Consider the following 25,357-nt stretch of genomic DNA (forward strand, 5'->3'; position numbering starts at 1 on the left):
AACCATCTGGTTCATCCTATGCTGACCCGAATGGATACGAAATCGGCACGGTTCGGTGCTATTTTTTTGGAAAATAGCATGAATCGCCCCAAACTATCCAAAATAGCATGAACTGCTCCGAACTAGACAGCTTGAAGTAGAACCAATGAGAACCGCTCGGTTCGCACTGATTCGAACCGGTTCGCCTTGATTCGAACCGGTTCGCTTCTCTCCCATCTTTCAATATCTCAAAAAATTTGAATTATGGTTTGTTGAATCGGAGTGAACTGTCCGGTTTACCTTATATCGAACCGGCACCTAACTAGTATATACATATGTCGGTATCAATTTGGCTAATCTTTGCTGGGATATTCTAAGTTGGTCATAAAAATAAAAATAAAAATGTGTGCGTGTGTGTGAGAGAGAGAGAGAGAGAGAGAGAGGAGATTGTGCCAAAAAAAAAAAAAAAAAACTTAGTAAACGGCAATAAAGTTAGCAACCATGCTTGAAGAACAAGTAATATACTTTCTTATGGTTGAAGAAAGTATAATAACGTCACCTACGACGACCGACAGGTACATCCACCACATATGACAATGATCCCATAAGAAGATACGTATAGAACTATCCTAGCAAATGGGCGTTGGATTGAAGAAGACAAACCTTTTAAAAAATGGCAGGGAATCTTGTTGCGTGGAGCTCGATGGTTAGACTTCCTTGATTATCTGAAATTTTGTAGATGTTCTCTTGGACTATATGGACCCCACAGCGATCAGCAAGAACGCTGGGAACTCCAAAACCCAGTGGCCTTCTCAAGGTTGTTTCCATATGACATCATCTCTCACTGTTCAGAGTTCAACAGCACCGCACACCAGATGGCCCCCCATATATTTATACCTAAAAGGATGATCATTCATGTTGGGGGGAATAAAGTTTCCCCCCAAATGACATAAATGCCCCTAAGAAGCCGTACAACCTCCGACCTCGGACAGCCGAAGTCAGCGTCCGACCTCGGAACGCTCGGCCACAAGACGACCGACCCCGAAACCTCCGACCTAAGAGAAACCCCGATGTCCGAGGACCGTACTCTAACACCCCTCCGGCATTTATCGCGCATGGCCGCTGTAATCTTCCGGCACACTCAACAATAAATGCGGATCTCCGGCTTACTCCACCATTAATGCGGATCTCCGGCTTACTCCATAATAAATGCGGATCTCCGACTTACTCCACAATAAATGCGCATGGCTCCTGACATCTACGGATCCCCAGCTCTCCACGGCAAATCGACCCAGCAGGGTCTAGTCGACTATGATAAGTCTCTGATCTCGGCCATACCGCCGACATCAGTGCAATGATTCGCCTGACCGAGCGCCGACCTGAACAACATGCTAAGCCGTACTACGGCCTCGCCCTGTTACATCACAGGTAAACCGACCCCCGCATATAAAAGGGAGCCTTGGCCTCTCAAGAGGGGATTGGAACATTCATACACCCAAAAAATCACTGTTTATCTCCTTCTCCCCACTATTTGCCCCCTCCCTGACTTGAGCGTCGGAGGGCCGGCGCCGGAGAACCTGGCCACCGGTTCGTGTGCAGGCACCCGGACGGAGGACGCCGCCAGCCAACGGATCGCCGCCCCGCTGCGAGGACCTGCTGTTTCTTCTCTCCGACCGCCCCGGACGGAGGACGCCGCCCGCCGACAGACCGCCGCCCCGCCGTGAGGACTAACAGTCGCTCCCTCTCCTCGACCGAAGATTGCCCCCGGGTCCAATTTCCAGCAACAGTTGGCGCTAGAGGAAGGGCCCGAGTAGCAGTCATGAAGTTGAGAAGTAAGGGAGCCTCTAACGTCTCCCGGCGTCCCCCGCAAAGTCCTGGACACTCCGTCCAGAATTCTCCAACTCCGGTTGACCCAGCTCCTCAGGTCCAGCCGGAACAGTTCAATGCCCTGGTACAGCAAGTCCAGGCCCTGGCCGCCGCCGTTCAGGGCCTGCGGCGCGTGGAGGTTTTACCGGCACTTCCCCCGCAGGCCCAGGCCCCGCCGGAGTGTCTCCCCAACGGCCCGGTTCTCCCCAGCCAAAATTTGCATGGCTCCTCCAGAGCCAACAATGGAGAACGAGCTTCTCCCCGGAGAGAGTTACCGGGAGAAGGTTTCGACCGGAGACCCCAACTTTCTGAGGCGGAGTCAGCCCCGGATCACCGTGAGCTGGCGCAAACCACAGCGACAATCCCACGGGTGGGGGAGCTCGACCGAAAAGTCGAGCATCTGGAGCGCCAGATTGCGGCACTCCACAGCAAGAAGGCAAGACAGGAAGGGGGCTTTGAGTTCACTACCAAGTCCCCCTTCTCCCGCCAGATCGAGGACGAGCCAGTTCCCGCGAGGTTCAAAATGCCTCAGGTGGAGCCCTACAGCGGAATCACCGACCCCCTCGACCACTTGGAGAGTTATCGGGCCCTCATGGCCCTACAAGGGTCCTCGGAGGCCATACTCTGCAAGGCCTTCCCAGCAACCCTCCGAGGGACCGCTCGGCTTTGGTTCTCTGGTCTGAAGCCGAACACGGTGTCCTCTTTTGAGCAGCTCGGCAGGCAGTTCGCCACCAACTTTGCTGCCAGCCGGCGCCAGCGACGGACATCAGACTCCCTCCTGGACATCAAGCAGAAGGAGGGGGAGTCCCTCAAAGAGTACCTGGACCGCTTTACCGCCGCCACATGGGAGGTTTGCGAGCTAGACCAGTCGATAGCCATGTCGGCTCTGAAGACTGGGGTCCGCTCCTACCGATTCCTCTTCTCCATCGAGAAGAGCTTCCCGGCCGACTTCACCGAAATGCTGGCCCGAGCCCGGAAGTACGCCAAGGCCGAGGAGGCAGTTGCCTCCAGGCGGGGGGCAATCGAGCCCACCTCGAAGAAGCGGAAGAAGCGCCGCGAGGAGCGCGGTCGACAAAGGAGCCGGTCTCCCCGCCGAGAGAAGAATCTCCCCAGACTGAGGAGCCCGCCCCGTCAGCAGGGGCGACCTCAGCAGAGGACACCTCCTCGTCCGAGGTCTCCACCACGGCCCCGGACGTACCAGGCGAGGTACGAGAACTATACACCCGTCAATGCTCCTCGGGCCGAGATCCTGATGGAAATTGAGGGTCGGGACTTCTTCCGACCCCCGCCTCCTATGCGAGACACGGGATTTTCCCGAAATTCCAGGAAGTACTGCCGCTTCCACCGAGATCGCGGGCACGACACGGAGGACTGCTTCCAACTCCGGGACGAGATAGAAGCGCTCATCAGACGGGGAGTACTCAACCGGTTCGTGAGGAACCGACATGAGGAAAGGAGGCCGGCGGAGAATGTTGCACCAACCGAAAATCCTGGCGGCAACAGGCCTATCGCCGGCACCATCAACATGATTGGGCGGACCTCGGCAGGAACAGCCGCCCAGGGAGCACCCCCGAAGCGTCCACGCACTGATGAAGTCATCTCGTTCTCGGACGAGGACTTAGAAGGGGTCGAGACCCCTCACGATGACGCTGTGGTCATCTCAATGATTGTAAATAGGTTTGATGTAAAGCGTGTCCTAGTTGACAATGGAAGCTCAGCCAATATTTTGTACTACCATGCCTACCAAAAAATGGGGTTGACAGAAGGACACCTCCGGAGAATCAATGCCCCGCTGGTCGGGTTTACCGGAGATGCGGTCCCGGTTGAAGGTGAGGCTAGCTTCCTTGTCACAGTTGGCCTCGCCCCCCGGGAGAGCACTGTGAGGATGGACTTCCTGGTGGTCCGTCTGCCCTCGGTCTACAACGCCATCCTTGGGCGCCCAGGGTTAAACGCCCTTCGAGCCGTGGTTTCAACTCGCCATTTGCTCATGCGGTTCCCCACCGGCCAAGGAGTGGGCGAGGTCCGCGGAGACCAACTGGTCGCCAAGCAATGCTACATGGCGGCCCACACAGTAAAGCAACCAGCCGAGGCACCAGACCGCCCGATGGGCCCTTCACTGCCCATAGAAACCCTCGATGCGAGGGACACCCTCTGGAAGAAGCAAGTAGAGCCCGGTGAGCTCCTTATTCAAATCCCACTACAAGAAAATTTTCCCGAGCTAACCGTGCAGGTTGGCTCCGGCCTCGGCGCCCATGAGAGGAATCGCCTCGTCAGCTTCCTGCGGGACAACGCTGACGTCTTCGCCTGGTCGCCCGCGGACGTGCCAGGAATTGACCCCGAGGTCATGGTCCACCGACTCCAGGTGAGGCCAACCAGCAGGCCTATAAAGCAGAAGAAAAGAGGCTCCGCCCCTGAGCGACAACGAGCTGCGGCCGAGGAGGTGGACAAACTCCTCGGAGCCGGCTTCATCCGGGAGGTCTCCTACCCGGATTGGCTCGCCAACGTAGTCCTCGTAAAGAAGGCCAACGGAAAATGGCGTATGTGCGTGGACTACACCGACCTGAACAAGGCCTGCCCAAAAGACAGCTTCCCTCTCCCGAGCATCGACCAGCTCGTCGACTCCACTTCAGGACACCAACTGCTAACTTTTATGGACGCCTTTTCAGGATACAACCAAATCCGAATGGCGCCAGAAGACGAGGAGAAGACGGCCTTCATCACCGACAAGGGCACCTACTGCTACAAGGTGATGCCCTTTGGCCTGAAAAACGCTGGGGCCACCTATCAGAGACTGGTCAGCCAAATCTTTAAAGACCAGATCGGCCGGAACATGGAAGTCTATGTGGACGACATGCTGGTAAAGAGCCAAGCGGCGGAACACCACATAGCCGATCTCAACGAGACATTCGCCAAGCTCAGAAAATACCAAATGGAACTCAATCCGGCGAAGTGCGCGTTCGGGGTCACCTCGGGCAAGTTCCTGGGTTTCATAGTGACCCAACGCGGAATTGAAGCCAACCCGGAGAAAATCCGGGCACTGCAAGAGATGTCGCCTCCAAAGACAGTTAAGGAGGTGCAGCGGCTCGCGGGGCGGGTAGCCGCCCTGGGAAGGTTTGTTTCTCGATCAGCCGAGCGTTGCCTCCCCTTCTTCAAGAGCCTCAAACGGCCGAAAGACTTCCGGTGGACAGAAGAATGCCAGCAAGCCTTTGAAGAGCTTCGGAGCCTTCTGGCCTCTCCCCCGCTGCTCACCAAGCCCCAGAAGGGCGAAATTCTTTACTTATATCTGGCCGTCTCCCCAGCTGCAGTAAGCTCGGTCCTCGTCCGGGAAGAAGACAAGCTCCAAAAGCCGGTCTATTACACCAGCCGGGTTCTCAGGGATGCTGAGACCCGATATTCTAAACTTGAGAAGACCATCATCGCTCTCATCATCTCGGCTCGGAGACTCAGGCCTTACTTCCAAGCCCACACGATAGCTATATTAACCGACCAGCCTATGAAGCAGATATTGCAGAGGTCGGATCGTGCGGGGAGGATCGCCAAATGGGCGGTCGAGCTCGGGGAATTCGACCTAGAATATCGGCCCAGGCCGGCTATCAAAGCTCAGATACTCGCCGACTTCATCGTGGAGTGCACCCTTCCGGACGACCCCGAGCCGCCATTTGAGTCCGTGGAGGAGACCCCAAAGCAGCCATGGGTCCTGCACTCGGATGGGTCTTCGACCCCGGGGGGCAGCGGGGCCGGACTTATCCTCACCAGTCCAGATGGAGTGGTGGCCGAGCAAGCTCTGCGCCTCGAGTTCCCGGCCTCGAACAATGAGGCCGAGTATGAGGCTCTCATCGCCGGGCTCAAGCTGGCGAAAGAACTAAAAGTGGGAGACCTGACGGCCTTCAGCGACTCCCAGCTGGTGGTGAACCAGGTCCAAGGAGATTTTGAAGCTAAAGAGCCATTCATGCAAAAGTATCTCCAAAAGGTGCGGGAACTCACATCTGCCCTGAATTCTTTCAATATTCAGTATATTCCCAGAGCGGAAAACCTCAGGGCAGACCAGCTATCCAAACTGGCCACTTCCCGCATGAGCGAGCTTCCCAAGGGAACAGCGCTCGAGTATCTTCGGGTCCCCAGCACGGAGGAACCCGAGCCCACTATGTGCATCGACTCCGAGCCAAGCTGGATCGACGGGCTCGTCTGCTATCTTCAGGACGGAACTCTACCTCATGACGAGACGGAGGCTCGCCGAATCAAGCGCCAGGCTCCCCGGTATGTCTTGTACGAGAATAAACTCTATCGACGATCATTTACTTCTCCCCTTCTCAGATGCCTCCGCCCCTCCGAGGCGGACTACGCCCTCCAAGAGGTCCATGAAGGGATCTGCGGAAATCACCTGGGGGGTCGAGCCTTGGCCCATAAGATCCTGCGGCAGGGATACTACTGGCCCACACTCCAGAAGGACGCAACAGATTTCGTCCGCAAGTGCGATCGGTGCCAACGAAACGCCAATATCCAGCGCCGACCTTCAGCTCTGCTGACCTCCATCATCGCCCCCTGGCCGTTTGCCCAATGGGGGATCGACATCCTGGGGTCCTTTCCCCTGGCCACCGGACAGAGAAAGTTTCTGGTCGTCTCCATCGACTACTTCACCAAATGGGTCGAGGCCGAACCTGTTGCCCGGATCACCGAGCAAAAGATGCGGGACTTCATGTGGAAGTCTATAATCTGCCGATTCGGACTACCCCGTATCCTTATATCTGACAATGGTCGACAATTTGACAATGTTCATTTCAGGGAGTTTTGCTCTGAGCTCGGCATTGATCATCGCTTCACCTCGGTTGCCCATCCCCAGACAAACGGGGAAACTGAGGTAACTAACCGAACTATTTTGCAGGGACTCAAAGCTAGGCTTGATCGGTCCAAAGGACAGTGGGTTGAGGACTTGTACAATGTCCTTTGGGCGTACCGGACCACGTTCCGACTGCCCACGGGAGAGACCCCCTTCAACCTAGCATACGGCACTGAGGCCGTCATCCCATTGGAGATCGGCTTGCCTTCTCTGAGGGTGGAGCATTACGACCCCGATACCAATTCCTCCCAGCACAGGAGCAATTTGGACCTCGTCGAAGAGACAAGAGAGGTCGCCCGGGTGCGCGTGGCGAGATATCAACAGCGAACGGCCCAATACTACAACTCCAGAGTTAAGCCCAAGCTCTTCAAAGTAGGGGACCTCGTCCTCAGGAAAGCCGAGGCTTCTCAACCAACCGAGCAAGGAAAGCTCGCCCCAAACTGGGAAGGACCGTATCAAATCGCCCGGGTACAACGGCCAGGGGCGTACAAATTGAAGTCCCTGGAAGGGACTCTGATCCCACGAAGCTGGAACTCCGAGAATTTACGAATGTACTACCAGTGAAACCCCAAGGGGTTCAAGATAATCAGGATAATGGACTCAGCTCCTTTTTCTACAAATATTTCTCTCATTTTGATGACTGTAATCCTCTTCTAATATTGGGTCGTCTGTGATCCTCAGATTTCCTGGCCAAAATCGGGATGCCTCGAGGCTCGACCGTAGAGTCCCAAACTCCCTCGACCTCGGGAAGAATCGCAGGACGGTGAAACGTCGACTGGTGCAAGATTCCTCGACTAAGGTCGAGATGCTCCGAGTGTCGACAGTGCGTGCCCAGACCCCTCGACACTTCGGAAAGACGGGGTAGTACCTTCGCAGTCCCCCGTGGCGCTCAACACCAACAACGGGGTAGTACCTTCGCGGCCCCCCGTAGCGCCTCCTCGACTAAGGTCGGGATGCCCCGAGGGTCGACCGTAGAGAACCAGACTCCCTCGACCTCGGGAAAGCGCCGTGAGGGGTGGAAAGGGTGGCTCCACCCGGGGCGCCACAAAGTGGACCCCCGGGAGCGGTCGACGATCCCCGATCCCCGAAGCGAGCGATCCCTCGACTAAGGTCGGGATGCCCCGAGGGTCGACCGTAGAGAACCAGACTCCCTCGACCTCGGGAAGCGTCGCCGGTCGGTAGAGCGTGCCCAGACCAGCCGACCTGACGAACGATCCCTCGACTAAGGTCGGGATGCCCCGAGGGTCGACCGTAGAGAACCAGACTCCCTCGACCTCGGGAAAGCGCCGTGAGGGGTGGAAAGGGTGGCTCCACCCGGGGCGCCACAAAGTGGACCCCCGGGAGCGGTCGACGATCCCCGATCTCCGAAGCGAGCGATCCCTCGACTAAGGTCGGGATGCCCCGAGGGTCGACCGTAGAGAACCAGACTCCCTCGACCTCGGGAAGCGTCGCCGGTCGGTAGAGCGTGCCCAGACCAGCCGACCTGACGAACGATCCCTCGACTAAGGTCGGGATGCCCCGAGGGTCGACCGTAGAGAACCAGATTCCCTCGACCTCGGGAAGGCGCCGTGAGGGGTGGAAAGGGTGGCTCCACCCGGGGCGCCACAAAGTGGACCCCCGGGAGCGGTCGACGATCCCCGATCCCCGAAGCGAACGATCCCTCGACTAAGGTCGGGATGCCCCGAGGGTCGACCGTAGAGAACCAGACTCCCTCGATCTCGGGAAGCGTCGCCGGTCGGTAGAGCGTGCCCAGACCAGCCGACCTGACGAACGATCCCTCGACTAAGGTCGGGATGCCCCGAGGGTCGACCGTAGAGAACCAGACTCCCTCGACCTCGGGAGGTATCACAGGTCAGCAAAGCGTCCACGAACCCGCCGACCTGACGTGAGATCCCTCGACCAAGGTTGAGGCGCTCCGAGGTCCGACCATAGGGTCTTAAGCCCCCTCGATCTCAAAAAGGGCTACAAATCAACAGAGCCTCCCCAGATCCTCTCAACTCCGGCAGGAGTCGCCGGGTCCATGGGAAGCCCGAGCCCCTTTTACAAGTCAAAAATGACTCCGGAGGTCGACGAGGAAGGGAAGCGACCTACTCCACCATGCGAAGCATGACCCCGAGAATGCAAGAGGTACACCCAACTAGACGCCCTCCTTGTCAAATTTTATCTACATATTGCCGAGCGGGATCTCGTCCAATGTTGGAGTCTTATTTTGCCCCAAAGCCGGGCTTCTTCGCTGGGTCGGCTTAAGACCGACCTCCCAACTTCATTATGCCTGCTCTGTTCATCAAGTCTCCGCAATCCGTACTAAGGCTTCATAAAGTAGGGCCCAACTCGGCTCTTCTAAGTAAACTCCGACGTCCAGCTGAGAAAGTGGTCCCGGCCACGAATGTACCAGCCAAGCACAGGTACCAAGGCAATCTTTGGGAATCCCAGCCTTGTTCACCGAAATCTCGGCAGGGTCCGAGAATGATAACTATGAAAACCTTCGGCAGTAACTTGTTTATTAGCCCGCGCTCCCTATGAGAGGTTCGGAGTTGAGTTCGGAAACCCGACTAAACTCCCCGAATAGCGGCACGAATAGACCTATTCCGGTCCCACTTGAAGGGCTAAGGCCCGACCTCGGTGCCTTAAGATTTTCCTAAAGGCCAAACGTGGCAACTCCCACGACTCTAAGATCCGAGTTATAGGACTTAGAGAAATTTTCTAGAAACCTAAGCTCGGAGCTCCCTTTGGTCGAGACGACTGGAATCCGAGAAGGCTAAGATATAGCCAGGGAAAAGGGCAGCTTCGTTAAGCAGCCCAAAGATTAAAATACGAAGTTAGAGGTCGTCGAGGCGGTTAGCTAAGGTTCTAGCCTCATCCACGACAACAGAGGGAAAGATGAACACAGAATGACAAAAACATTTCTTCATTAACAAAGGGCCGGAAGGCCAATTACAAAATTGGAAGTCGGCCACTCAAGGGCCGACCCCGGATACAATGAAAAAGAAAAGAAAAATATGCTAAGTCCTAAGCGGCGGGAGCCACATCCGGGGGGTCATCCGGCACATTGATGACCTCAAGATCTTCCTCCGGAACAGGCTCGGGGCCGGGAGCAGGAGCTTCGGGCGCCGCCTCCGGGACAGCGTCGATCTCGGCCGCCGGAGCCGCCTCCATGACACCGTCCGCCTCGGCTACCCCCGTCGAAGGCTCGGCGGGGTCCTGCTCGTATATTCCCGCCTCGGACGTCAGGATGGCAGGAAGGGCTTGCACGTCGGACCCCCAGCCCCGGTCCTCCCTCGGACGGACCGTCGAGAAGTCGTACTGAGGGCAGTACCGGCGCACCTGCTCCCGGAAGTTCTCGAAGCCTCGAAGGAAACCGTCGACCGTCTCCTCCTCCAACATGTCGCGGAACTCTTGCGACTCTTTGAAGAGTTCCACAGCATGCTCGGCTCGTTCGAGGGCCCTCCTCTCCCGGGCCTCAAGTTGCCCGAGTCGGAGGCGGAAGACCCCCTCCTCATACTCGAGGGCCGCGACCCTGGCCTGGACCTCCCCTAAGCGCGCCTCCGTGCCGCGCATGGTTGCCCTGGTCAGGGCATGAGCCGCCTTCTCCTCCTCGAGCGCCCCCACCATGGCAAGGCGCTCAGCCTCGGTGGCTGTCCACCGAGCCTCGGCCGCCGCCAACGCCGCCTCCAGCTCGGCGACTCTTTTCTTGGCCGGCTCCAGTTGCTGGCCGAGCTGTTGAACTTCTTCCCGATACCCATGGGCGATGAACGCCATGGTGTCGAGCTCGAGAATATGCTGAAAAGAAAGAAACGAGGGTATTGTGAGTTGAAAAGCACATATGTACGCTAAAAACTCGGGGAAATTAAGAAGGAAGCTTACCCGGGCGGTGTTGCAGTAAGCACAGCCGACGACCTCCTCCAGCGAAATACCCCGGAACACGGCCCGGTCCGCTGGAAGCACCGCACGCCGCAACATGGAGCGTGCGACCTCGGCATCTTGAAAGGTCGAGCGCCCCTCGGGAATAGAAGAGTCCGGCTCGACCGACTCTTCTCGGAAAGCCCGGGAAGAGCTCGGCACGATCGAACCCGAGGTCCCGGAGCCGCTCGCCTCGGTGCCTCGGGTAAGCCCGGGTCCTGGCTGCTGCGGCCGGACCACGGACGGCTCCCCCCGCTGGGCAAGGGGGTAGGGCAAGGAGGGGCCGACGGGCCCGCATCACCAACAACCCGCTCCCGCCTCGGGTCGGCTGCAGGGGCCCCCGCCTCGGGGCCACTCGTCCCGGCCGACGAAGAAGCGCCGTCCGTCCTCGCCCTCTTCCGAGGCTGGGGCGCAGCACCCCCGGCCTCGGCCTCTCGCCTCCTCAGGCGAGAGAAAAGTGATGTGTTGCTGGTCGGCATGCGTGGAATATCTGAAATCAAGAATTTTGTTAAGAGTCAGACCAGTGACCGTAAAGACGGAGAACAAGAAATAAATAAATAGAATAATGCAACCGCCCTTACCCTCGGGGCGCGCCGAGCTCAGACCCACGCTCGCCAGGGCGTCCTCCCGCAGGAGCTCGGTCAGGTCGTTGCCCCTCCCGAGGGCTCGCAAAGAGTCCAGGGTCCTCAGCTCCCTCCCCGTGGGCTCGGAGAGTTTGTTGAGGGCCTTCAGCCGAGGGTGTCCCCACCTTGGCTCGAACCCCCAAGGCGCCGTAGACGCCAGAAAGAAAAACTTCCTCTTCCACTCGTGAATCGAGGAAGGGGCGCCCCGGAAGAGTGACATACCGCCCCGAAAGGCGAAATATAACCACCCTACGTCCGCCGGGTTTTTCTTTAACAGAAAACACCGGCGAAAAAGGCCTACCGAAATCGGGATCCCGTGCCCGAGGCACAGGGATAAAAACCCGATTATGGTCCTCCATGAGTTCGGAGCCAACTGCGCCGGGACGAGCTGGTACTCGGCCAGCAAGTTGCTCACGAACTCATGGGCAGGAAAACGCAGGCCCGCCCAAAGTGTCTCGCGGTAAACCGCGATCCGACCTGGAGGCGGCTGCGTCACCCTGTCTTCCGGCCCTGCGGTTTCAAGGCGAAACCCGGGCTGGAAGAAGAAACGGGAGCGGATTAACTCCAGCTCCTCTTCCGACAGACTCGACCCAACCTCTTCGGGACCGGAACCCATTCTCACGGAAGAGTGGAGCAAAAGTTAAGAGTAGAAAATGGAAGTTGACGAGGAGGAGAAAAGAGGAAACCCTAGTGAAAACAGGAAGAAAACCTACTGGACATTGCCGGAAATCGCTCCGGGCACCACCAGCAAGATTCAGCTGAGGGAGGAAGCAGGGGGGAAAGACGACGAAAATAAGAGGCAGCCAAACAAGACCTTTAGGGCAGACTCGTGGGGTTTATATAGACCCCCCTGATGGCCCAGATCGACGGGGTCGGTTCCCATCCCCCCGACCGGGTTGCGCCACGTGTCGACCTCGGAAGCCGAGGCACCGTATTCACTCCGGTTTAATAAATCGGATACGAAATCGAAGCGTTGTCCCATCGGATCTCGGGGCCTCATCATGGGTCCACAGAATCAAATCGTCTTGAGGAACGAGCGGACGTAACCCCCGCTCCCCTCGTTTAATAAGATCTGGGACACGTGGAGCCCCGATGAGGCCTCCACTTCTTCGGAATTATGATCCAGTAACATGAAATCGAAAGCGTCCGACCTCGGGTCGCGCCGCGTGTCCGTTTCAAACCCCGTAACGGCACACTCATTAATGAGCCAGAAACGTCGATTACGGAATCGAGACACCGCCTCGACGAGCTCGAGGTCCCCCATCATTAATCCGCCGTAAAATGATCCTGGCGATTCAAGAAGCATGATGATACGAGCTCCATCATTAGCTCACCGAATAAAGCAGCCTCGAGGCGCCAAAGGGCGCATATCTCACCATGAAAGCTCCGGAAAGCACAAGGGGGCGGGCGAGACCTTCCCCCCAACCTTAGTGACAGACTTTACTTCCCACGTCCGAGCCCCACAAGCCGCTCGAACTCGGAAGTCGGGGGGTAGTGTTGGGGGGAATAAAGTTTCCCCCCAAATAACATAAATGCCCCTAAGAAGCCGTACAACCTCCGACCCCGGACAGCCGAAGTCAGCGTCCGACCTCGGAACGCTCGGCCACAAGACGACCGACCCCGAAACCTCCGACCTAAGAGAAACCCCGATGTCCGAGGACCGTACTCTAACACCCCTCCGGCATTTATCGCGCATGGCCGCTGTAATCTTCCGGCACACTCAACAATAAATGCGGATCTCCGGCTTACTCCACCATTAATGCGGATCTCCGGCTTACTCCATAATAAATGCGGATCTCCGACTTACTCCACAATAAATGCGCATGGCTCCTGACATCTACGGATCCCCAGCTCTCCACGGCAAATCGACTCAGCAGGATCTAGTCGACTATGATAAGTCTCTGATCTCGGCCATACCGCCGACATCAGTGCAATGATTCGCCTGACCGAGCGCCGACCTGAACAACATGCCAAGCCGTACTACGGCCTCGCCCTGTTACATCACAGGTAAACCGACCCCCGCATATAAAAGGGAGCCTTGGCCTCTCAAGAGGGGATTGGAACATTCATACACCCAAAAAATCACTGTTTATCTCCTTCTCCCCACTATTTGCCCCCTCCCTGACTTGAGCGTCGGAGGGCCGGCGCCGGAGAACCCGGCCACTGGTTCGTGTGCAGGCACCCGGACGGAGGACGCCGCCAGCCAACGGATCGCCGCCCCGCTGCGAGGACCTGCTGTTCCTTCTCTCCGACCGCCCCGGACGGAGGACGCCGCCCGCCGACAGACCGCCGCCCCGCCGTGAGGACTAACAGTCGCTCCCTCTCCTCAACCGAAGATTGCCCCCGGGTCCAATTTCCAGCAACAATTCATGCTTCGCCATTGTATGGAAAAACTTAAAGCTTTTTATTCGATTGGAGGCCATCCATTCAAGTTGGGCACACCAAATGGATGCTAATCCATGCATAGATCAAGATTTTGGCTCAATAATCCCTCTACAAAAATGGATTTCTTAAATTTCCATACACAGAGTTTGGCTAAACTACTCTGATCCTGCCAATCCAAATAGGGAAATTTTGATTACTTCTCTAGAATATCTTCTTTGTAGAGAAAAGCTATTGATATGCTGGCTTCCATCAGAATAAATCCAAGATGCAGTCAAGTGCTTGAAAGCTTCTGCAGCAAATTTGTCTTGACATATCGGTATCCAGGGAACATGGATTGTGAGTACACATAACACAAATAACTCAACTGAACTAAACGCTCTGACCCCTTGGATCAAGAGCTAAGCAAAAGTTAATTGGCAGTCAAAATCTTTTCAATGGCATCTTGCAAGAAAATCCAGTTGACTTTATACTCCAAAGATTTCAAGCCAGGAAAACTGCTCCTCTGTAGAAATGTACAATAGGAAGTAATGACAATGCATGATGTGTGGCTTGCTATTGCTCCAGCAATAACATTGCGGTAATATACATGGGAATAGCTATTTCTTCAAGATGATTAAAGAGGATTTACCCACCAATTGATTTTTGCGAGCAGCTTGTCGAAGTGAAAGAGGTGTTTTCGAACACGATATATGTGGATGGTATACAAGACTGCAGATGATGTTACTAACAAAAATGACATGAGCACCAGCTGTCCAAAATCCTGTTGAGCAGAAGAAGAGAGTGAGAAACAAAGCTATGGTGCTAAAAGACTGCTTTACTTATGAACCAAATCTAAATCCATTCTTTATTTTGCATGGCATACTTTTGGGTCTGAAACAATTACACCCATGATGTAAGTCAGCAAGTCCAGCATAGATTGAAGCGAGTTTTGGACCCCTCCAACGATGCAGCGATCAGATTCAGGAACATGATCCTAGTCAGGGAATAACTTTAGTGGATAGAATAATTACTAAACTTTCCATAATAGAATTAAGAGCAACAAAATACTTCACTCTGAACACAAATACTGATCAGAATCCTATAAACATCATCACTGAAGTATATGCAGAGGACTAATAAACACTTCCTGATTCTGTTGAATTTTGTTCTCAAAATTAACACAGAGACGGAAACAATATCCAGATTCACTAGAATGGTCTTGAGAGCTGATAGAAGCTGTTTAAATTCGTATGTTATATTCTCTTTAAATTCCCTTCCATCTCAAAGAATTCATGGCGAAATATCTGGGTAGGCAAGACTTAGATGTTGGTCTGCTAGGTTGTTGTGACCAAGGGTAGTTGGTTAGTTGTTTGAGGAAGATGGATTGTGGCATTCATTATCCTTGAGCCATTTATTGGATATGACGCAAGGTTGTGGACACTGGGCCAATGACTACTGAAACGTCATGGTTAACATTAACTGTTGTGTCTGGATCATTTGGACTCTTTTTGGGCAGATTCCTATGTAATACTTGGTGGGTATATGGTGTGCGAGATAGCTTTCGAAAGGATATTCTGGATTTGGATGTGATAAAACATGCTTACTTCCCTAGTCATATATTAAGGATATAACTCTACATAACCAACAGGACTACTATACCTTTTAGGTGGAACAGTTACTTTTGAGCATATCATTATGGTTCCAAGATTTGTGAATTCCTGTTCACTAGAATCTCTCTCTCCCATTGGAAAGGGTATTTTCCTTGCAATCTATTATTTCACTGAGTTAAGCACATGCCTTTTCCATGAAAATGAAAGAGGGAATAAAGTATTTGCAAGGAGTATCGAGATACTTGATATCAGATTGATTTTCAGATGACATGAAAACCAATGAATCACTATAAAAATTAGCCATTCAAAAACAAGCAAACGTCTGCAAATAAAAGCATTTTTTTATAGCAAAATGGTGGGAAAGCTCACCTCAAACCAGTGCAAAAGTTAGCTATTCATGGCAGAAAATAGAAGATTTCAGATTCAACCCATTCATTTATCATGCTGATATATAACCAAAATATCATGGGATTGAGTTGTATCTCATACGACTTTAACTACGTTATCCAACTGAAAGAAAAAACCCACTAAAAAATGTCGTTAGAGCAAAGGCACTCAGTAACCATAAGAACGTAGCACCACAAGACATCACTTTGCCTTAATTTTTGAGGTAAGGTGAACATGTTAAATGAATTATACCTGCATTTGTTGTATAACAGCTAAATCAAACATCCACAATCCAAGACGTGATGCTGCAACTCCACCCATTAGCATCCATGCTGAAGTTATGCTGTTACGAACCCAGATGGAAGCAACGCAAACCAACAAGAAGCACCACTGGAGAAGACAAACTAACATCATTACAATTCTTCTTTTAAAAATCAATAGCTTTTAGTTACAGAAACAAACAGCTGCGCTAAGGCTATTTGGTCACAATTTTTTTGACTCAAACCAGCAAATTCAGATTGAGCATGTGAAATTTTCAGTTTGAGCATGCATGTGTGTCCCATGGACCGAAACCCAACCCAGATCCCCAAGAAAGTGGACTGACTTACTGCTGGACCAGCCAGGCCTTGATACAAACTATACAAACTTAAAGTTGAAATCTAGCAACTACAACATCTTATCCTTGTGGGCTTGGTTATCATTAAATATCAAGAGGCAACAAGACAAAAGGAATGCCACCACAAGTAAATGAGGACAAAATTTCATCAAGAAGCAGCTGTAGAAATTAATTCCAAAATCTCAGGAGGCTTTTATATAAGGGAGACATCATCTTGACTCAAGTTTTAACCAAGAATCAGAACTCATTTTTAATTTGAAGTGACATCTATCCAGGATCTAGAGCACCAATATTTTGCAGCAACATAGAGCATATACAAACATAACATGAAAAATAGAATAAATCTCAAGATTCACCATCTCGAACCGGATCTTATACCGGTACCCTTCTATTACAGTATCGATATGCCCTGAGTGGGGCTGATTTGGTGTACTAAATATTAGTACGCCTCCTGTACTATATATCGGTTCGGTACTAATATGGTACAGTATGGTCGGTACGCACCAATACTAACTAATAGAGCAAACCTTGATGGACCTCCTCAAGAAGAATAAGAGGAAGAATATAATAGAATAAAGCAAGTTCTTGCTCAAAAATAAGCATATGGCTCCTTCATGGACAAATTCTCCAACAAAGAGAAGTATCACTTTCAAAGTTTTGTATTTACAATCATCAAGTGAAGATCACTTGAATATTTATTCATTTATTATTTCTTTTGAAAAGATGGTTAGTCCATCACATTCATGAACATAGTAAAATAAAGACACTACAGATCCCCAAACTGCTGTTGAGACACAAAAAAAAAGCTAAGATAACAAGTAAAGCAGCAGTGTGGGACTACGTTAAAGTGCAATTGCCCCCTCATACTGGTGCAAATGCCACTTAATTCATATTTTCCCTAGAACATGTAGAAGGGATGTTGCCATGAACAATGTTTTCAAAGCTGTTTTAGGTAATCTTATGGCATCCAACCAGCTTCATGTGCTACAATCAACAAGTTTTTTCTGATAATGCCTAAGTGGCTAATCATCCAATTCAGATAAAGAAGCACCAAGTGTTAGTACGTTACTTGCATAGAGCCTGAGCAATGGGAAAGTTTTGAGTGTTACAAATCTCCATAGGCATCCACAAGAGCTTTAAAATTTACTGTTTGTTCTGCAAGTTGGAGATGGAGCAATACTAAAGATGACATCAAACATAAGTGAAATACAATTCAAGGACAAGGTTACCCACAGCATTCTTCCTTTCTTTTGTCCTCCTCAGGTTACTCTCAGGTTACCCACAATATTCATTCTAATAAGACAAGATAGGGGGAAAATTCAATATATGATCTTTAAATTTAGAAGTAGAATAATAAAAAGGCAGAACCTACTTAGCTAAAACAACAGTATAAGCTGAAATTGTTTAGTGGCTCAGTAGCTGCCAATTTGAGTTTCATACACTAATGAAGGTTCGTGATCTTAGGTGGCTTCAACCCCATTCCGGTTCAGACATAAAGAGAGTACCACTTGTCGTACCATGCATCCAACATGGCATGTCATGCCATGTCGTCCCTGGAGACTGATTGTTAAGTAGTCCAAAACTTTAAAAAGTGGTTCACTAATCAACATAGCATATAACCATGTCACTTATTGCTTAATATCTCAAACATAAAACTGGAGATCATATTATTATAAAAATAATAAAAAATAGATATTCCATGGCAAATTCTGTATAAAAGGTCATACCTGAGTCCATATAGACCATAAGCCAGTCCTTAGTGTTGAAATATGTGAATGTAGAACTGGATACACTACTGTTGCTGCTATTCCTACGATAGCGCTTATCCCACGTGCTATACCAATAATGTATGCAGGGATACCGTTCCATTCCAACGTAGCTGTCATCAATGTTCCAAAGCTGTCAAGAGAAATAACATGCATTGGTTGTGTTGCTTCTTGCTCCATTATAGATAACTCGAACTAGTTATATGACATAAAAATTAACATGTATGATAACATTAAAAAGAATCAATTTGCATGAAAAGAAATAAAAGAGATGGAGAATGGCTTGTGATTGATTGCAGTGATTTGATGTAACTCTGCCTTTCTAAAACAAGCCCCTGCATCCACCATTTTAGGTCTTCCGCATGAACTAAGTCTTCATGAATCTTCTTAAGTTTTACTCTTTTTCTTTCTCTCCAAAATATATATTATGAGAAAAGTAGAGTAAAAGGAGAGAGAAACTAATGGCTTTTCTAGTTTGTCTTAAACACTTTTTGTTGGAGTGAATTAGTCACTTGTGATGTTTGTAAAGTATGAGTTATATTAAACTTTCTAACACAAGAATGTGATGTTTATAAAGGTTAGCACCATTTAAGAGATAATCACCTTAGCACAGTAAAATAAAGCAAAGCCAGAGCTATTCCTGGAAGCACCACTTCCTGCTTTGAATAGACTATCCAAGCATCGAAACAGGGTATTATCGATAGTTTCTCAATTATCCTCATTTTCCATTCAGGTGCTTCTGTCTCTATATTTCTTCGTTCAGGGCAAACTGAGATCTCATTCACCTCGATAATAGATGAACTCTCCAGAGGATCACTGGGAATGAGTTTCAGGTTCCCCCTTTGGCTGCTTTCGTTAAGAGCAGGAATACCATTGTACACAGATTTCAGAAGCCAATATTGTAACCAGACTGATGTTGTATTCCATAGTGCCAAAATCACTGCTGATGCTTTCAACGAAATAAAGCTAATGATGAAGCCACTGAAAACAGGGGCAAGTAGTTTACAGACTAGATCAATTCTTCGAATGACCGAGTTCATCTTTGTCAGTACTTCTGGAGGCTGCCCATTGGATATCACAACTACCCTGCAATTAAAAAGAAACTAAGAAATCATATAGATCAATGTACAAGCAAGTTATATAAACATATCATTATGCTGTGACATGATAAAATGTCAAAACAGCAATTTTGGACCTACTCTTATAATTCTACCATAAGAATTATTTTATAGGTATAGAGTGGAAAATCAACAAACAAAATTGTGCAGACATCAATCTTAATTCATGATTACACAGTCTAAGAGATTGGACGGTAAAATGAGAAAGGAGGAACAGTAAGGAGCAGAAAAAACCACATTTTGACTTCATATATTTTGGCAACATTTGAACCATATACTCACATCAGATGCCCAAAGACTGCTAAGGCCACCGCACAGACAGGATTCAATATCTTGAAAACATTATATATACCACCATCAATATTTAAGATGGGTAAATTTCAGTGCAATCTTGCAGTTTACCAGAATATGGAAGATGACAAGCGACAGCTAGGCTTCCACATAAAATATAACTTCAGAAAAATCATATACCTCCAATGTCTAGTATATTCCAGTGCATTGATGATTTGATCATACATCTGCTATTTTGAGAATGAACTTTATACATTGATGATCTTTTTAGTTCTTGTTGTAAAAATAATATCCAACTTTTTGTCATAAATTATTTAAAGAAAAAGAATGGTGGCATTGGTAACAATCAATAGAAGCAAATTCAGAAGGAGAAGATTACAGAGCATAAGCTTATCAAGTACTGCTGAAAGATAAACAGCTCTAAGTGATCTTTCTACTCGACAAAAAAAAAATAATATTCATTCCACTTCATCCTTCATGTGATCAAGGCCTCAAATTGATCTTGATCATCCAAATGAAATTTTACTTACTGTAGATAGAAAAATATAAATGAAGGTAAACATGGACAGAGTACCATAATCCATGATAGAAATCTTTGTGGAAATAAATGGAAGAATCATAGAACAATCAGAAACCTGACTCTAGTGTTACTTATTTATGTTAAAACTACATAAAGTCATCAGAGACCTTTACTAAGCATATCAAGATCTTTCATTACCATTCTCTTTCTATCAGTATAGTACCAGCAAGAGTTGACAGTACCCCAACTGCTCCAGAAATATTGGTTATAACAACCAGTAGCATAAATGTCACAAATGCAGTCGACATCAGATGATGGTATATCAGTAGTGCAGTCACTGACCCTCCAGCAACCATAAATGAGAAATTTTGGGTCACCAGCCAAAGTCGGAGAACCTGCCAATCGATGGAACAAAATTTGAGTTTCCTTGGAAAGTGATGTATATCATCAAACATCTTGAAGATCATTAACAGTGTCAAAACTAGTAATGACCTGCAAGTAGGTCAATCTGTCCACCCATGCTCCAACAATTGGACCAAATAATGCTGTAGAGGAGGACTCCACAACACCATAGAGGGCAGTGAAGAGTAGAGAGTCCGGCCATATGTTTATCATGTACAAACCAACAGAGAATTCCCACATTCTGTAAGCAGTGAAATTTCATGAGAAAATCCTTATCAGTATTGAAACTTCTTGACTTTATTTAGAAAAAAATTGTGGTTAAACCAGCTCAAAGAGAGGATCTTTTCACACCAATTTGCATGAGTAACTTTCCTCTCACTGGCCCGAAAACATTTTAACTAATCCAACTAAAACAACCTTATGACAAGGCAATCTAATTGACATAAATAGGTATTCCCGGTTAATGCGTTATGTGTAAGAACAATTCATGCAAAAGGGACCATTGTTGGTAATGATCTCTTAACCACTCCAGTTTCATTTGACAGCACCATTAGAAGGAAATGTGTCATTTGAATAGTTTCAAACATTAGCAAATAAAAGTAATGTTTTCCTCATCCAACTTGTGTCCCTCATCACATATATGCAAGTGACATCATATGAAGAAGGAACTGCAAGAAATATTTAAAGTAAAACCTGCGGAGCGAAAAAGAATAAGACTGGGTCAACACATGACTGACTCTATGGAGTTGGAAAATAGCGAAAGTATATTCTCCAGAAGTTTTACGCATCACCTTTGTAGAGGGGGCACATCTAGGAGCTGCTAAAGGCTGGGGTGCAAGCTAAATTCATGAAGCTGGACATAGCCTGACCATGGAGGAACTTTAATTCTGAATCCAACATTCAGTCCAGAGTAGGCAAATATCTAACCTTTTTTTTTTCAAGAAATAAGATGGAAACACCACCACTAGGGTTCGAACCCTTGACCTCTCACAAGTTGGGAGGAGTACCAGGCATCTAACATAAGGCTACTCAGCCATATATATAACTTGTTGCCATGAAAAATCTACAAATTATAGGACCGGACATTACACTTGATATGATTTATTTAGTGATAAAGAGGATGATTAACTTTTGCTTTCACTGGATAAACTGATTTATAGTTGCAGAAAAAGTAAAACTAGAAGATGGACATAAAATAAACAGGGGAATTATATGCATCAAATGAATAAAGTATCATATGGCTATGGGCAGAGGATGCACAGGATACAGATGTTGCAAATTATACAACCAGTAGCAGCAAAGGTGATACTGCTTAAATGTGGATATAAGATACATATACAACTGCCTCCGACGGAGAGAAATAGAAGGATATTTGATCTTGTTCTTATCGTGGAGTTTGAAAATAAGAAGTTTTCAGAAGTAAAAAAAGAAGTTTTCAGAAGTAAAAAAAACACACTGCATTTTTACTGGAAAATAAATTGCCTTGTTTTGCTGCAAAATTAGTAGAGGTAGCCTGCATCAGAGAACTAGTTTTCAAAGAAAATCAGATTATAGATCAACAAAATGATTAAGCATATATCTCTGACATCAAAGCTGTGCAGCCCAGAATCAAAACAAGTAAAAAGAAATCCGAGTTGAATAAAGAACTCGTTCTTTTATAGATTTGTTTGTTGACCATTGAATATAAAAAAAGAAATAGAAACACTTTTTTAAGGCACGCTGCATTGGCTTCATTTTCAAATGCATGATTTCATTTGGACAAGATGATCTGGTCATCAAATATTTAGCTTTATGCTGGAGTAAATTCAGACCAGAAATTTTACCAACATTTATTTTCTTCTTATTGTTTTCTTTTTTAGGTGACAATATTCTAGACGATGTAGGCCTGAAGATATTACATCATGTATAGGAGTGCAAGAAGTCAAATTCACCATCAATTATCACTTGGTAGATCAACACTCAAATCCTTTGTTATAGTTTTTTTAAAAGTCAGGCAAAACAAGAATAACATTAGCAAGATAGCATCAATAACTGAAGTAACAGATCATTAGAAATTGGAACCAATTTCAATATAACATGGTAATGAACTTGGAAGTAAATAAAGGGGTAAAAGCATAACTTTTGGAAATGTAATTGTTTTCACATTTCTAAATACTTCCACTCTATGATCATTCATGTCTTAGATTGATCAGAGGTACCTGTATTTTTTTTTTTTTCATGCCTCAAGTAAGAGGGCTTAAAATTTGACAAGTAATTGATATGAAGGAAATAAAAGAGAAAGAAATGTAAAAATAATAAATAAATTTGATTAAGAATGATTATGATACAACATGATCAAAAAAAATTTCAGAACAAGATGGGGGCCGTTGCTCTAATCACGAACGACTCTAGATGGAGTAAGTTGACTCTTTTGCTAATAGGTGAGAGTTAAGCTACATTCTTGATGATAGAAAGATGTCCGCCACCAACTTCACAAGTCACTTGGACTCCATTCATGAAAAGATTGACCATCCACTCCATAAGTTTCTCAACCTTTGCATGCGAATAAGTTAAATCTTTAATCTGTGGATTTCTTGAAATCTATGCAGAAGTAGGTTGAAAATTCGCTTTGGGCCACTTGATGTCCATATGAGAGCAAATTGAACCTTAACTCTTCCAGTAGAATTGAAGCTGCATCTATTGATGTTTGGAATATCATTTATTGTCAAGAAAGATTTTTGAATCCTAGAATAATAGGATAGGATCGGACCAAGTGCTCCATAGCATTGCAAGAGAAAAGATGATCGGCACTCGGTAGTATTGTTGTTGTATGAAATATATTTTGGAGTGCAAAAAGATCTTTTTTCCTCCTTTATCATACAGATTGAAATTTATTTAAATAACTCATTTTTGGATAGTTACTTGCAAGTAACTACTCTATATCCTGATGACTTTTTTTAGGAAGTTAATTTCAGTGGCAAACTACCCACATATGGTCTCTTATGTGAATAAGAAGTATCCAACCATGAGCCTTCCAAGTGTCACAATAAAAATAGTTAACCAAATCTCGATTGGTCTAATATTTTTGACTATTTACTATAGTTGATCTATGGGCCATTAATTTTTGGGTATAAACAGTAATCTAAAGATGAAAATGTAGGAGGAACAACTTACAATTATAACCCATCAACTACTAAAACCTTGACAACATTTAGGGCTGAGCTAAAATCCTAGAATCAAAGTGACATAAGACTTTGTCCAACAACTAAAAGCCAAAATCATTAACCCATCCTACTAACTCGCTCTGCCTAACTTACACCTATTACCTTCTATTTGATATTGTCTAAATTGTTCGCTACTACCATCTCAGTATATCTCAATCAATGGAAGTAGAGACTGCAAGCATCTTATTAATCAATGTTTTAAATCTTGTGGGATGGGGGCATTTTAGTTTCAAAAGAAACTAGGATGCCCCACTATCTCCTCCTATCCCAACAACGAATATTCCGGTAGATATTGAACATTCCAGTAGGTATCATTTCTCTCTATGCCCTTCTTCTTTTCTTTTTGAAGCTAGGATGCCCCGCTATCTCCTCCTATCCCAACAACGAATATTCCGGAAGATATTGAACGTTTCAGTAGGTATCCTTTCTCTCTGTGCCCTTCTTCTTTTCTTTTTGAAACTAGGATGCCCCGCTATCTCCTCCTATCCCAACAATGAATATTTCGATAGATATTATACATTCCAGTAGGTATCCTTTGTCTCTGTGCTCTTCTTCTTTTCTTCTTTCACTCTTTTTTATTTGTTTGTGTTTTTTGTTTTTCTTTCCGTTCTTTCTTCTTTCCTTCCTTTTTTTTCTTTTTCCTTCCATCATTTCTTTCTTTTGTTTTTCTTCTTCTTTTCCTTTTTTTCCTTCTTTTCTTCCTTTCTTCCTTTTTTTTTTCTTTTCCTTCTTTCATTTTTTTCCATTTTCGTCTCCTTGTTTTTTTTCCTTTTTTTCTTCCTTTTTATTTTTCTCTCTCCTTCCTGATCTTTCTTCCTTTCCATTTTTCCCTTAGTTCTTTTATTTCTTTTCTCTTTCTTCTTCTCTTTCATTTGTTTCAGAGTCCTATACCTATCCTAGTTCCCGTTTTCTCACTGGAACCTAAACGGGATCGCTAGGACGCCTTGCTGAGATTTATGAAAGTGCCATTGACCACTTTGCACCACTATCAGTACTCGGCTAGGGGAAGCACCAAATATTTACATTTTATTCAAAAAAAACGATGAAACCAAATAAATAGGCAGGCATATACAACTTAAACATCATTTTCTACCAAAAATTCGACTTCAAGAAATCAAAAACATTTGGAATAGATGCACTTATGGTGGAGAGATTTTATCATGCAGTTCTGATAACTTTTCTACTTCATAGCAGATAGCTATGTCTAGATATTTGGGGGAAAGAAAGCAGAAAGAAAGTAAGGGGTTTGACAAGAAAGAAGTCCTTACCTGGCTCCCCATCGGGCAAGGAAGTGGCCAACATACATGCGTCTGATGAGGGATTGATCGAGAGATATCTGAGACGAGCCTGGAAGGAAAGGCTGCCTCACGTTCTCCTCCATAATGTTATTAGCCACCTTTTCTCCCTGTTTTCTTTTCTATCAAACCCGGGCTTTGGGCTTGGATTTCTTCGCAAAAGCCTTCACGGATTGCTGCGTCTGCCCACAAGCGCCGCTGCGAGGATCGTATCTACATTAACGGTGACAGCGGGGAGAGTACTAACTGCGAGACCGAATTCCAAGGCGTAGGGTTGCAAAACTTTTGGCCTAGGAGTCAGGGCTTGGGGTAGCGGGTCGAGATCATAAATTTGATCGCTAGCATGGATGCATGCAAGAGAATTAAAAAAGAAAAAAAAAATCTGTGAAGTGAGATCGAGGGTACAACACGCACACACGAAAGAAAAAGCGACATCGAGGAGCCAAACCAACTGCTATCCCTGTGGGATATCCCATCGGCGAGCCAGAACAAATGAGTAGTACCGTCGACGACATGGACACTTCGGATTTTGGAATATTTTGGGGTTTCTGTAGTTGGACCCACCTTGTGATCATTGTTT

General features: G+C 47.6%; 1 protein-coding gene across 2 annotated transcripts; it reads right to left on the bottom strand.

Annotated features, from left to right (window-relative positions):
* Positions 1 to 13,585: 13,585 nt before the first annotated feature.
* LOC103702074 (solute carrier family 40 member 1) lies at positions 13,586 to 25,257 on the bottom strand. 2 transcript variants are annotated; one of them, XM_008784362.4, is made up of 9 exons: positions 24,751 to 25,256; positions 20,370 to 20,520; positions 20,076 to 20,272; positions 18,552 to 19,034; positions 17,910 to 18,081; positions 15,819 to 15,956; positions 14,453 to 14,563; positions 14,223 to 14,350; positions 13,586 to 14,092 (listed from the first exon to the last, which is right to left on the bottom strand). In XM_008784362.4, coding segments are annotated over exons 1-9 (1,494 nt in total). In that variant the 5' UTR covers positions 24,864 to 25,256; the 3' UTR covers positions 13,586 to 14,091. The 2 variants fall into 2 exon arrangements, with proteins under 2 accessions (XP_008782584.1, XP_008782583.1); XM_008784361.4 differs by having other exon boundaries at positions 13,586 to 14,350; positions 24,751 to 25,257.
* Positions 25,258 to 25,357: the final 100 nt, after the last annotated feature.

Source organism: Phoenix dactylifera, chromosome 3 (assembly GCF_009389715.1).
Source record: "Phoenix dactylifera cultivar Barhee BC4 chromosome 3, palm_55x_up_171113_PBpolish2nd_filt_p, whole genome shotgun sequence".
NCBI lineage: Eukaryota > Viridiplantae > Streptophyta > Magnoliopsida > Arecales > Arecaceae > Phoenix > Phoenix dactylifera.